The sequence below is a fragment of the Enoplosus armatus genome, chromosome 21 (genome assembly GCF_043641665.1).
Source record: "Enoplosus armatus isolate fEnoArm2 chromosome 21, fEnoArm2.hap1, whole genome shotgun sequence".
In the NCBI taxonomy this organism is placed as follows: Eukaryota; Metazoa; Chordata; class Actinopteri; order Centrarchiformes; family Enoplosidae; genus Enoplosus; species Enoplosus armatus.
This window is the reverse complement of record NC_092200.1, coordinates 7,464,077-7,477,091: the sequence shown is the minus strand read 5'-3', so window position 1 is coordinate 7,477,091 and position 13,015 is coordinate 7,464,077. Positions and strand designations below refer to the sequence as shown.

The following is a 13,015-nucleotide window of genomic DNA, read 5'->3' as shown; positions in this document are numbered from 1 at the left end:
CAATTGTCTGTCAAAGAAAACATGTTGGCGCAGAAGTAGGGCCGTGAGTAACATGTGGTTTCAGTAGCACTGGAGTGACATAATGTCAGTTTATGGTCACTGATTCTCCCTGACTGATGATTCCTGTCAATGGAGCTAATACAAATGTCACAATGCATCATCTTACTTCACTTGTCCGTACTATGAGAGTGTCCACCGCTCTGCACGGGGTCAGGAGGTCAATCGACTGCAGGTTAGTGTAGTTTAACGTGGTACATCAAGAACACCAGTGTTACATTCTGACGTGATTCTTTCTGATGTTGGAGCTCGACAGTAGAAATACTGACCAGGAATTTAAAAATATGACATAAACTAGTCAAAAATCGCAGGATTAACTCTAATTTCTCTCTGTGAATTCACTGTTCGCTAAACCCATGTCCCCTTAGTTACTGTTGCTATGCCCTTCTTGCATGGTACATGAGCAGTTTACAATGATGAGGTGGCAGATTTAACACTCGTAATTCATTATTAAAACAGTGGGTCTTAAATTTCACACATAAGTTTAAAAAAAAAAGGCTTCGTATTTCTAGCCGTCGACTGAATGAAAACAGTAGCAGACAACTGGCTTTGGTTGGTTTACTTTTAAAACGAGAATCCTCTAAATGGTTCTTATATTTACACATAATGGCTACATACTGTCTACATGTTATTGTGCTAAAAGATAGAGGCTAAAGCTAACGTGTCCCAAGCAAAAAGTCAGCTTTCTCACCAGCTTATGAGAAGCAGCATTGGCCGTGTATTATAAATAAGATGTAGTTAATTAAAATGTTATTCGATAACCTTTTGATGGTTTGGATGCTTACTATGAAAAAACACACTTGGACAGGCAACACTCTTATTGTTTCTTTCTTTTACAAGAGAAAATGATTTAAGAATGAGGAATGAACGATGAGTTATTCATCTATGTAAGGCGAGTTTGGGTGAGGTTGCTGGAGCGTAAGCGTCCACACCTTACTTTAAACTCTGATATAGTAGCGTCTTGGCTCCCACAAGGTGGATGTTCCAATCGTGAGCAAGTAACGTAACCTGTAACCCCCAAAAACAAGGCTAATGACATGCCACTTGCCTTTGTAAATAAAGCTAACGCTAGTTTGCCAGGAACGCTAATGTTTGCAGATTACAATAGAGCAAATAAATACAAAGTTTAATGAATTCGTCACACTTTTGCAGTTGTCTTCTTGGTCAGACAAGCTGGACAGACCTGCGGTGCCTAGTTACAGTTTCTAAGCTATGATTGGACAATTGCTGTTTGGGGGCAGGGTTTAGCAAACCTTCAGTCAAATGCTCCATCATTTGAATATATTGTACATCAAATTAATACACTGTAGTTACTGAATTAGCTCCTGTGTGTGTCTTTACATAATCCTAGTCTGTACAAACACACACATACACACACATTTAGCAGAGCCATAATGAAATGAAATGTGTAGACACACTGTGGCTGCACACAGTGAATACTAAAGTTGCTTGGTTGTGGGTGCTGTGTAATATAAAAGTCATTTGTAGTTGGATGACAGGACCTTGCATTCAAAAGGTATTGTGGTGAAAATTTAATACCAGACAATGTGCTCTGCCAATGGGGACATATCCAGACAACCCAGGCCCTTTTGTACAAGGGTCAATTCCTATTGATCTGAATGACATTGGTGTTGTGCAGTGAGCAGAGATTGTGTGATTTCTACCTGCGTCTCCGATGCAAGATAAAGAGGATTGTAAATCGATTCCATTGATGTTTCTCCCCTTTTTTACCCCCTGCTTCATCGCTTCAATTTAGGTTACAGTACAATGGTCTCAATAACCCTGTCTGGGCTCAAAAAAAAAAAAAAAAAGATCACGTCTCAAAGATGACACTTCAATAGCTGTTGAGCTGATAAGAATAACGTGCCATGAGCATTAACAGTGTATTGTGGACTCATCCGAGGATAATGCTCTGTGTCTGCGGATGTGATTCTACAAGACAGAAAAGGGAGAAATGATTCAAAGTGATGATGTCATGTCTGCAGCGTCTGTAAACGGGTGTCTAAAAACACAAGGTCAGAGAACGAGACTCGTGATGAAAAGCATCTAAAGAATTAAACACCTCTTAAAATGAAGCAGACAAAAATTACACACCACATCTCTTCTCATCCTCCTCACTCTCATTTGTTTATTTCTAAGCAGTAATTAGAATAAATGTGTGGTCTCGCCTGGCTTAATATTCATCACTGAATTTTTTTTTCCATTTTTTTTTTCTTTTTTATATTTCCTCTGGCCGACTGCTTACTCTTAATGATTTTCAACACTGGTTCACGCCTGTTAAAAGATATTAAGCTCAGAGTGGCCTGCAAAGCCAATTATGTTTGGAGGGCTGATGTTTGTGGTCACGGTCTGTATTAAAGGTGTCTACTGCCCCCTGGTGGTTCATGACTGTGGATACACGCTGCTAAAAGTGTGGAGAAAAATATGTAGAAAAAAACTTTGCTTGGTAACACTTCATTTTACGGGTCTGTAATTTCCTACAAAATTATCAATAATTTCCTGAGAAGTCTACTGGAAATAACCATGTAATTAATACTAATTATAAAGAAAATAGAGGCACAGCTCTAAGGCCGTTCTTTCAGTTAGGATTTTGAGTTTATAAGCAATTGTTGACCAAGAAAAACTGCTATGTGTATCCCAAGTAAATATTCATGTATCATTTACTTATTATTGGAAACTTTACTCTCCATGTATGTTGAATTGTAGACAAGTTTCACATTCTTGCAAGAAATTAATTGATTAGAAATGTACTAACTGAACACTACTTATTTGCAGGAAACCTCCTAGAAAATGATTTGGCAATTACAGACCCAGAAAATAAAGTATATATACTCCAACATACATGACATTCAAAGTATTTTTTACTGAATTGTAGGCATTTCACAGGTAGAAAAAAAACATTCCAAGAGTGCCTACATTACTTGTTGAAACAGATAAGCCAGAGCCATTTGTTTAGCAGCTACAGCAATGGATCCATAACAGCAGACTGCCTGGGGTCTCCAGTCATCTCTAGCCATTGTTCACACTGTAACAACCATCAGTAAGAAGAAGCTGTGTCTTCCACAGCCAGTACAAGACTTGAATATAAAATCGGCCATATTACCGTGACAGAACTGAGGAGATGTGCTGATGAGACTTTTACATTCTCAGCATGACTCCAGCATGGTTGGGAGACCGCTGCTTCTTAAATTCCTTCCGTAACTTCATTCATAATGAGCGATACAGTTTCTTCTGTTTTGAGGACATCTTATTGTAAATTCACTATATGCCCCTGAAGATGTAGCCTGTTGTAACAAACACATTAGCTGCTGCCATTGATTGAGTAGGAGAGGCTGTCTAATGTGATTACACTGTACACCTCACAGTTACTCATCCACAAAATTAGCTCTAAATGTCCTACCGGCATACAAGCCAATTAGATTGGCTGCTGGAGTTTGGCGATGATGGTGAAACAATGGCCCGATATGAGTCAGATGACCTAGCTCAATGGCGTCGTGCTATGCTAGCCAAAGAGACAGCTTGGCTTATTTGGCTTGCTTCACATAATGGCAGTTGACAAGCATTTGCTGTAAGCCCTGTACATGACTGATAAAGGCTGCTGAAAAGGAAAAAAAAAAAAGGAAGACTCGGACAAAGACAGACAGGCAAATGGGCAGTATGTACCTCTGTGCGCCAGTTTCTGTAGGAGGAACCTGAGGCGTTGCAGAGCAGAGGAAGAAATATCGTACGTGTACAGGTCTGCACCCGCCAACTCCTGGCACCGTCCAAACACTCCATCTACAGAAAAAGAAAAGAGGAAAACAGTGCAAACAGGTTCATGAGGGACATATTTTGATAGTTGAAAGTGAGAAGCACACATGACAAAGATGTTAGAAATATTTCTGGACATCGATTGCTGTCTGACAAAGTAAAATGACGTCCACCCGCCCAGTTGAAATGTTGTAATGGTGTGTGGCACCTGCAGTGTCTCCGCACCTCCTGACTTCCTATTTTGGGGGAGCTAATAGCTGACATTTTTCCTCTGACAGCACCACGATAAGCAGCCGTTCATGGCAGGAAGGACTTTATCAGGGATCTCCCTATCAGCAGGCCTCCCGCCTCACTCAATACAGGTTGCTAGGCAACCCACGCCACAGAGTCCCTATCAGCCCCATAATTCAATGGCTGGTCTAGACCTCAGAAGGATGCTGAGGCTCACGGGGTCAGATAGCAGTGTGCAGATATAACGCCTGGAATATAAATGACCCTCCTTGTCACCTTCTCTCAGCTGGAGAGATAAATCCATGCATCTTGTAGGCTAAACGCACTAAATGAAAGTCCACCTCACAGATGATCTCTGGAGATGAATCCCGCAGATTCGATCTGAGCCATCTCTTCTGTGTGTGTGTCTGTGTCTGTGTCTGTGTGCATGTGTGCAGTCATGCATACTACCGCGTGAGAGCACAAATGCCACTGTGATTAGATGGGATGTAATGATGTGAATCAACACTTTGTCATGCACCGCAGCATCCCATTAATTAGCCCCAAGATGTCGGACAATGACAGCAAACATCAATGGTACGATTGATGCTCAATGACACGTTGGGCACCGTAGAAAACACAAACACTGATGTCCATTACATGCTGCAATTTTCTGTCCTCTCCTCCAATGACATTTTACCCAGGAGACATACATATAAATGAGTACAGATCCAAGATTTTATGATCAATAATATCTCTCTATCATCGATGTGATGTAGCATTTTGACACAGGGAGGAGCGTGTCGAGCTTCACCTTGACATCAAGAGCGAAAAAAAGAAAACGTTCACTTTTTTATTTAATCCATTTAAACATCACGAAGCATCGGTCTTCACCCTCGACTAAAATAATGTAATTACACTGCCATGTTCAGTGTAAAATTCAGTGGCTGATAATTACAAAGATAATAATGTGATGTCAGACGAGGCTCTAAATTGAATTCTTATTCTAAATGAGAAGCGGGTGTTTTCCTGACTTCCCCCCCTTTGCCTGTGACCCGTTAAATGACAGCTCTGTACAGGAAAAAGCCTGTGGGAGGTGGTGAATTAGCATAGACAACACACTACAACACTCAGGAGTTATTTTGGGATCTCAAACAGCGCAGAGGAAAACTTCCCACCTACAGATGCACAGATCATCACAGACGTGTTTGAATCACAGGACGTCAACTGTCTTGTTACTCTTCGCCAACAAACCCCTCTTTTCTAATGATATTATCACGGGTGACATGGTTAATATATATTATACTTATATTATATTATAAGGTTTTGTCAAGGACTTCTGGTGTGATTTCTTCTAGCTAACAACACATATTATGTAAGAAATGAATGGAGGCTGGTGACATAACAAGTGACGGGAAACTGTTAAATGTTTGATGCTCTGCATCCCTCATTGGTTTCCATGGCAATGCCCACTGTTAAACATGTTACTTCCTTCTCTGTTGTCAGGGACATTCCCGATAGCAACCAGACACACAGACACACAGAGATTTAGTGCATTAAAAATAGAAGTCAGAGGTATTTTACAACAAAGAAATCCTTGTTTGACAAACATAACGGTTGATTGATTTATCGAGGTGATGCTGAACCATTCGAAGCCGCACGCATGATGAATCACAAAGCAATGTCCTGTCACTTTACAGTGTGTATTCACAATACTGAGATTATCAAAACAAGCAACAATGGTTCATTGTAGTTGACAGTTTGCAGGAAACACTGATTTTTTTCCGCCCTTATTTCTGACAGCTAAGAACAACATTTTAATTTCAGGCTTGGAGGAGCACAGCGTGCGTCTGCTGCATGAAGGGTTGTCCAAGTCGGAAAGCAACACTGAAATGCAGTGCAATTAAATATCAGAGAGTTTTCCCTAAAATATGTCAGCAGATAACACACAGCATTACTGCAAGAGATCTATGTAGGTCCAACACATTCAAGGCTTTTGGGGAATGAAGAAAAGTCTATCAAGCAGAGCAGAACACAGTGATTTTCTAATGATCATCTGTCAGGTTTGAGGAAATATTAAGCTGACAATTGATCAATATGTGCCTCCTTGCAAGACAAGAGTAATGCTGTCACTGTGATGCACAAACGGCAACTGTAATGCAAATGAACCTCAATCAATGTAATCAATAATGCATAAAACAGGCCAGAGAATCAATCAATCGATACTTGGATGTACAATCCTACAAATCAGTGACATTCTCACTAAAGAGAAGCTATACCTGGATAAGCTCCATGTTGACGGAAATAAAGAAGGAGATTTTCAACCAAAAAAAGGTAAAGAGCTCTAAATCCAGACACTGTCTCTCTTCCCGCTGTGACAGACAGGGCGAGACCCGGCTGCTGCTAAAGCTATTTAAACTGTGAAAGCTAATGCTGTGGGATAACAGGAGCAAACACTAAAGCTGACAGTCAGCAAAGCATTTCTAAAAGACTGCGTCTGAAGGAGGGGAGGACGGACCCAGGAGACAAATTAAGACGTATTGGAACAGGTGTATTAGCTGTGCAACTCATGTCATGAAAATGAATAGGCCCAAATCAACACACCAAGACCGACCAGATGTAGCCTGCTAATAAAGAAAAGAACAGAAACAAAAGCTATAGTGATCAGGATATGATTAATGAAGTGTTTACAGATTATTCAGGTCTTTTTTATGTGAAAATTGTGGCTTTGAAATGATAATTACATTCATGCATGCGCTGCAATCTGCATGTAAATACAGAAATTAATAAAGATAGACTCTCAGAGCTACATCAAAACATTCTGCCTATTCAGTTTGGCTGAAGAATATAAATTAGGTCTATTATTACATTTATCTTTAACATATCTGTTTACTTATTCCATGATTTCCCCACATATTTGCCACGAAAGAGCTTGTGTCTTTTGTTAAACCTTTGGTACAGTCTCAAATCCTTAATACTTTAAAGCAGTTTCTTCACTTATTCTTGGATTTGCTCCGACTGCCTTGGCGTTCTTTCTCTGCCCATGCAGATTGTTTGGGATTATAGATTTTGTGGTGGTTACTTAAAGTGTTGCTGCAGTTGAACTTGTTGCAAGCTTCGATCAATAAAAGCATCACCTAAATCGTTTAAATCTAAAATACAGTGCAGGCGTTTTAGACAATATTGGCCCAAGTGGAGGCAAGATAACCACCGATCGATAAAACACTGTTGGTTAAGTGTTTAATAAGAGCCAACCGGTGCCCTCAGGGAAACATGTAGCACTTATCCGCCATACTTTAGCTTAGCTTATAATACCAGTAAACCACAGACTCCAGTGAGTTGCATCAAATTAAAATGCATTTCCGGTCTCAGAGTAATCACATATCCTTAGAGGAAGTAAAGATTTGAAGATGTTGGATCCAAATGAGACATGACAGCAGGAGATCAAATGATATTTGGAGGACGGGAATAAACCTACAGCAGCTACAGTAGAGGAACATACTGAAGGAACTTTATTTATTCAGCTGCTACTTGTTACCCTATAAAATGTATTCACCATTTTACTGTCTAACTACAATAGATCACAGTAGATTTAATATGGCAGATTGATCTAAATCTGAAATATAAATAAAAAAAACACAAAAGTATCTGTTTGCAGGTATTTGGCAAGTACTCACATGTATCTTTAGCCTCAGTCTTTGAGCATTTACATTTTACAGGGTTCTCCTTTTAAAACACAACAGCTGGAAACATTAAAAAGGTAATTTATAGAGAGAGGTTTCAACCAACTCATTGAGTTTGAGCATTAGCATTAGCTTACACTCGCTAGCCACAGCTGATAAAATCGGCTAGCAAACAGTATTATTTCAGATGATATAATTAACGCAGGAAACGAGGAGCCTGTTTATTTTTACTTCTTAGTGAAATGGAAGACAAATTGTTTGAAAAATTACTAAGAATTTCAGGTGGTAAATCTGCCAACATTACTCACATGTGCCGTTCGAGATCGTAAAGGCTAACATTAGCAACAGTAGCTAAAAGGTTTAGCAACGGTCAATTAGGCAGCAGACCAGTGGTGATTTAGATGTGTCCTACTAAAGGGTATATTTTTTGTATATTTTTAATTCTATATGTGTAATTAATTCACATTAAATCACGTTGTAAAGATCTGTTTTCACTTCGATGTTAAAGGGTTCTGTTTCTGTTGATCAGTGTAAGAAAAAAAGTCTCTCTCTCTGATTCAATGTTGTAAAATAATAAAACATGAAAACTTTGTTTTTATATGCGCTGTAAGTGACAGTCAGTCGCATATGGAATGGGGCAGATTGACACCAGAGAGAGCAGCTCCTTCTCACAACCCTTCCCTCCCCCTCAGCCACCCTGCATGGCAACAGCACGGGTGAGGAAGAGCACGGTTGGCCCAGCTCAGAATAAACCAGGTTACTCCTTCAGGGACCAGGGGAAGAGTTGAAGTGGCAGACCTAGTTACTCCCACTCATCCTCTGTCTGTGCGGTGGCTGCTGCTCATCAGGAGAAAGACAGAGCCTAGATTGAATATGCGCAGAGGGTTATGAAGCAACTAAATAATGTCTCATTACTTGCATATTAGGTACAACATTAATCCAACATTAGTCTTTCTTGCCTGTGTATATTTGCCTTTATCGAGCATAACGCCTGTAATTACATTTCAGTGTGCGAGGGGTAATGTGAGTGCGGCTCCTTGGGCCAAAGCGTGGTAAAAAATAAAATAAAATAGATGATGAGAAGATGTGGGAAAAGAGAAACATTAAATCTCAAAAGAAATGACCATCCACATCACAGCCTTGCATGAGAGTCTAATGTAATAAGAAACTTCCACACCCACCACGACCCTCCTCTCTGCCTCCGGAGGTTTTTCTGTCGAGGTGTCAGCAATTTCCCTCTATTAGGCTACACACAGCTCCCCCTGTACCAATGCAGTCTGTGTAATTAAAGTCAGTTTTTTATATTTCTCTTCTGCGCCGCCTTCTCCTTCCCTGTTTCCTCCTAAACTGGGTTAATATGGAAATAAGGGTAGAGATCTCCAAATTTGCTTCTCTAACATGCTGCAAATCCAAAGACTACTGACTACACCTCACTATTAGATCTTACCCCCTGAACAGACATCTTTAAAATCCATCTTACAACAATAGTTCAATATGAAGATTGATACCCACATGTAGCTATAGCCAGCAGCTGGTTAGCTTAGCTTAGCACAAAGACTATAAAAAGGGTGAAACAGCTACAGTAGCTTGGCTATGTAACAAAACATTTCCCCCTGATTCTAGTCTTTATGCTAAGCTAAGCTAACTGCCTGCTAGTTGTAGCTTCATAAGCAGATCAGCATACTTTCCAAAATGTCAAACTATTTCTCTCTCTCTTTTCTTCAGCTTGTTGATATTCATTAGAGTGAGGCGTTTTGTCGTTCATTAGTTCTCTGTGCAATATGCCTATTGCGTTTTTACACTTGTATTCATAATAATTGCATTTCATCTTTAATATATTTGTTTCTTGATCGATTTTCATTAATATTTTTGTGTTTTTATTGGACTGTAGTTGTCATTGCATTATATTCAGTATTAACTGATTACTAGAGAAAATAATCAGCAGATTAATCAACAATGAATATAATGGTTTTTGCTTTTGGTTGCAGCCCTGATAAATTGACTTGAGTACTGTATGACTAATGTACTGTACTGTATAAGATGATATATGCAGTGGAAAAAGATGAAACAAGGGAGGTTAGTTGTAAACAAAGCAGCATGACATCCTACTTGGATATATATTGACATATTAATATTCAAACTGGTACTTGTCCTGTTTTTCATTGCCTGTCCTGTGTGTTACTCCATGCTGTCTCCTATAGGTCACATCATGTTTTGCATGTAAACCTACTGTCTGCCAACGAGCAAGTGTTCCCTTTGCTGGCTTCATCTTGTTTGTGAAATTGATTGTATGATGAATCTGCAGAAAGTAAATGAAGCGAGCAAAACTCAGTCAAACAAAACAAGCAACCTCGAAGCGCAGGCATTTAGTCATTATGCTTGTGAGGCCAAAAACAAACATGCATTGGGATAGATGTGGATCCCCAGTATGCATGTATGCACAATATGGTGTCCTGTGTTCAAACCTTCCACTACGGGAGAATACATTAACCTTTCAAGATGGCTCTGTCGTGAAGATGATCCTCGATATCGACATGCTATCAATCCCCTTCGAATTTAAAGCTTGCCGTGTGATTCTGCTGAATGCCACATTGTGAAGAGCCCCTACATTTCCCCTCCATTCAGCAGGCGACGCGTTGTCATGGTAACCACTGACACAGACCACATCCATCTTCACAAGACAAGAAGGTCTGTGGATGAGGTCGTGACCATTTGCGGTTTGGGGAAACCTTGGCATATAAAGGGGAAAACATCCAACTGGTATTGATCATAAGCATTGTAGTTGGATGAATGAGATACAATTTCCCCCCTGGGATCAATAAAGTATTTCTGACTCTGATTCTGAGATGAGACAATTATTGTTTGTTTATATTGTATATTGTTTGTCTTATTGTTGCTGCCCAGCTCCCAGATATCGTGACTCATATGTCGTAACTGAGCAGAAACATATGCTGTGAGCAACCATCTATCTATCTATAAATCCCCGAATGATTAAAAATATCCAGGACAGCTTTAGGACTGTGTTGGGTCGATGATGGTTGTGTACCACAGGGATGATGTACAATATAATGAGGAGTGGTGGGCGTACATGACTCTCTGAGTCTGACTTACCATTGACGCAGAACTCATACGGTGTACAGAGCTCGTCTTCAAACAGGCAACCTGGAGGCCAGAGAAGAGGAAAAAATCACATATAGCTCAACACGTGACAGTTCATAGTTTCAACATGGTTTTAAAAAACAAGACTCCCAAATTGAATTATGAATGCCAAAACACAAGACTTACTAAGCTACAATCTGCAAAAATGGCAGCAATTCTCTCAAATCAGCTTTTTGAATTTGCTGCTTTTCTTTTCTTTAAATCATCGAATCAAATAAATGACAAGGTTAAAGAAACAGTTTGATGTTTTGAGAAGTATGTTTTTTGGCTTTTTTGCCGACAGTTGGATGAGAAGATTGATACCACTCTCATATCTCTATGTTAAGCCAGTTAGCTGCTAGCTGCTGCTCGGGGGAAATAACTAGTTCGGCTCTTTCCAAAGGTAACAAAATCCACTAAAGCTCACTAATTAAAACCCTATATCTTTTTTGTTTCACCAGTACAAAAACCAAAGGTTAAAAACAACAGTTTGTGGGTTTGTTACCCCTACATAGAGCAAGGCTAGCTGTTTCCCTCCATTTCCAGCCCGTAGACTAAGCTAAGCTAACCAGCTGCCGGCTGTAGCTTCAAATTTACCACACAGATATGAGAGTGGTATCAATCTTCTTATCTGACTCTCAGCAAGAAAGCGAATAAGTGTATATTCCAGAAGTATTACTTTAATCTGTAAAGAAAATTAGCGACAACCTAATTTGATGATCAATCCCTGTCAATTTAAGGAAATTGTAAACCTGCAGGTATACTTCAAATGGCAGTGAGGAAAACGTAACAAATGCCTTGTTATTACATATAAATGGAGGCCATAAGCATATATAGTACATACAAAAGACGACTGAATGTACAGAAATGTAATTAGCCCAATGTGACTATTTCTAAATCTGTCACCGTTCTATAAAAGTACAACTTAGTACTGAATTAACTCTGACAGTGGCCTCACTGCTAATGGTACAGCCATCAATCATCAATTAGTGCGACTTCTCCTATCCTGTCTCTGACGCTAATACCCCAACTCCATGGGCAACGTTTCCATATATGAATGTTGTATGAATATTAATGAACTTTAACGCTTGGACTAGGGCTGGGTGTTCCAGACTAATAAATGAACAGATGGCAGGAGCATTATGGGTAGCTGTTCCCTGTGTTCATATTTCACACGTGGGAGTTGCAGCGAGCAGAGGACTGATTGTTCTGCTCGCCGATCTGCACAGGTGATCCTCCACATTTACACGTTTCAAGGAAAAAAATAGTCTGTGGTGTAAAAACTCCTCTTGAAGTGTTATTTTCTGTCTTTTGGGCTGAATGAAGTGGCACATTCAGGGTCAAAACGAGCCCAGACAACAATACAGACCTTCAGCCAAGAAATGAGCCACTAAGAACACAGCATTTGGGTTTGTTCAGTAAGCTCTTAACAGGCTCATACTACAGAGTGTATGGCGTTTGCAGTGTTGGCAGCACAGAAACAATCCATAAACAAGTAGGCCAAGCCTCAGCCCTCTTTCTTCAAGTCTTTTATCTTTGTTATTTCCCTCCCTCCGCTCATCAGGAGGAGTGACGCAATTGGATGCACCCTCTTGGCCCGGTGGCCTCGATGGACAGCATTGAGCAGCTCATGACCGTGAATAAAGAACAGGCTGAGTAGGAGGAGAGGCCTCTGTCAGACCTCTTTAATAATGAGAAGAGATAGGTGCGAGAAGTCTGTTAATCAATTCACACAGAAAAGGACAGAGTGTGTGGATGAGACAGGAACTTCTCTCGTTCCAAGTTTGTTCAAGTTTCTTCTTCACAGATCCATCATTAGGGTCATTTTCTGTTCTAATTATTAAAAGTCTAGTCTGCGTGGTAACTTGATTATACAGGCACAATATGCAGCCATTTTGTTTGGAAGTCGAGGGCACATTTCATGAAATGACACCATTTGGAGGTAATGGCTCCAATATGTCAGCAAAATGGCTATTTAATGATGTAGAGTGAGGCATCATAACAGAGCTGTAAGGTCACTCAGCTCTCTAGAACAAAACTAAAAGGCAGAATGTCCTGAACTGAGGAGAAACAACTTACCAAGACTACAAATGGCTTTTCCGACAACTCGTACCTGACTATTACTTTAGTTTCCCATACATTCCTCATTTTCATGGACAGATTAAGCTTCATTTTGC

General features: G+C 40.0%; 1 protein-coding gene across 1 annotated transcript in view; it reads right to left on the bottom strand.

Moving 5' to 3' along the window:
- ptprn2 (protein tyrosine phosphatase receptor type N2) overlaps window positions 1–13,015 on the bottom strand; it is a 117,680-nt gene that overhangs the window by 92,677 nt on the left and 11,988 nt on the right. Inside the window, exons 2-3 of the mRNA XM_070928152.1 lie at window positions 10,812–10,862; window positions 3,721–3,834 (exon numbers count right to left, since the gene is read on the bottom strand). Of these exons, the coding sequence (XP_070784253.1) occupies window positions 3,721–3,834; window positions 10,812–10,862 (165 nt within the window). The remainder of the gene's footprint in view (window positions 1–3,720; window positions 3,835–10,811; window positions 10,863–13,015) is intronic.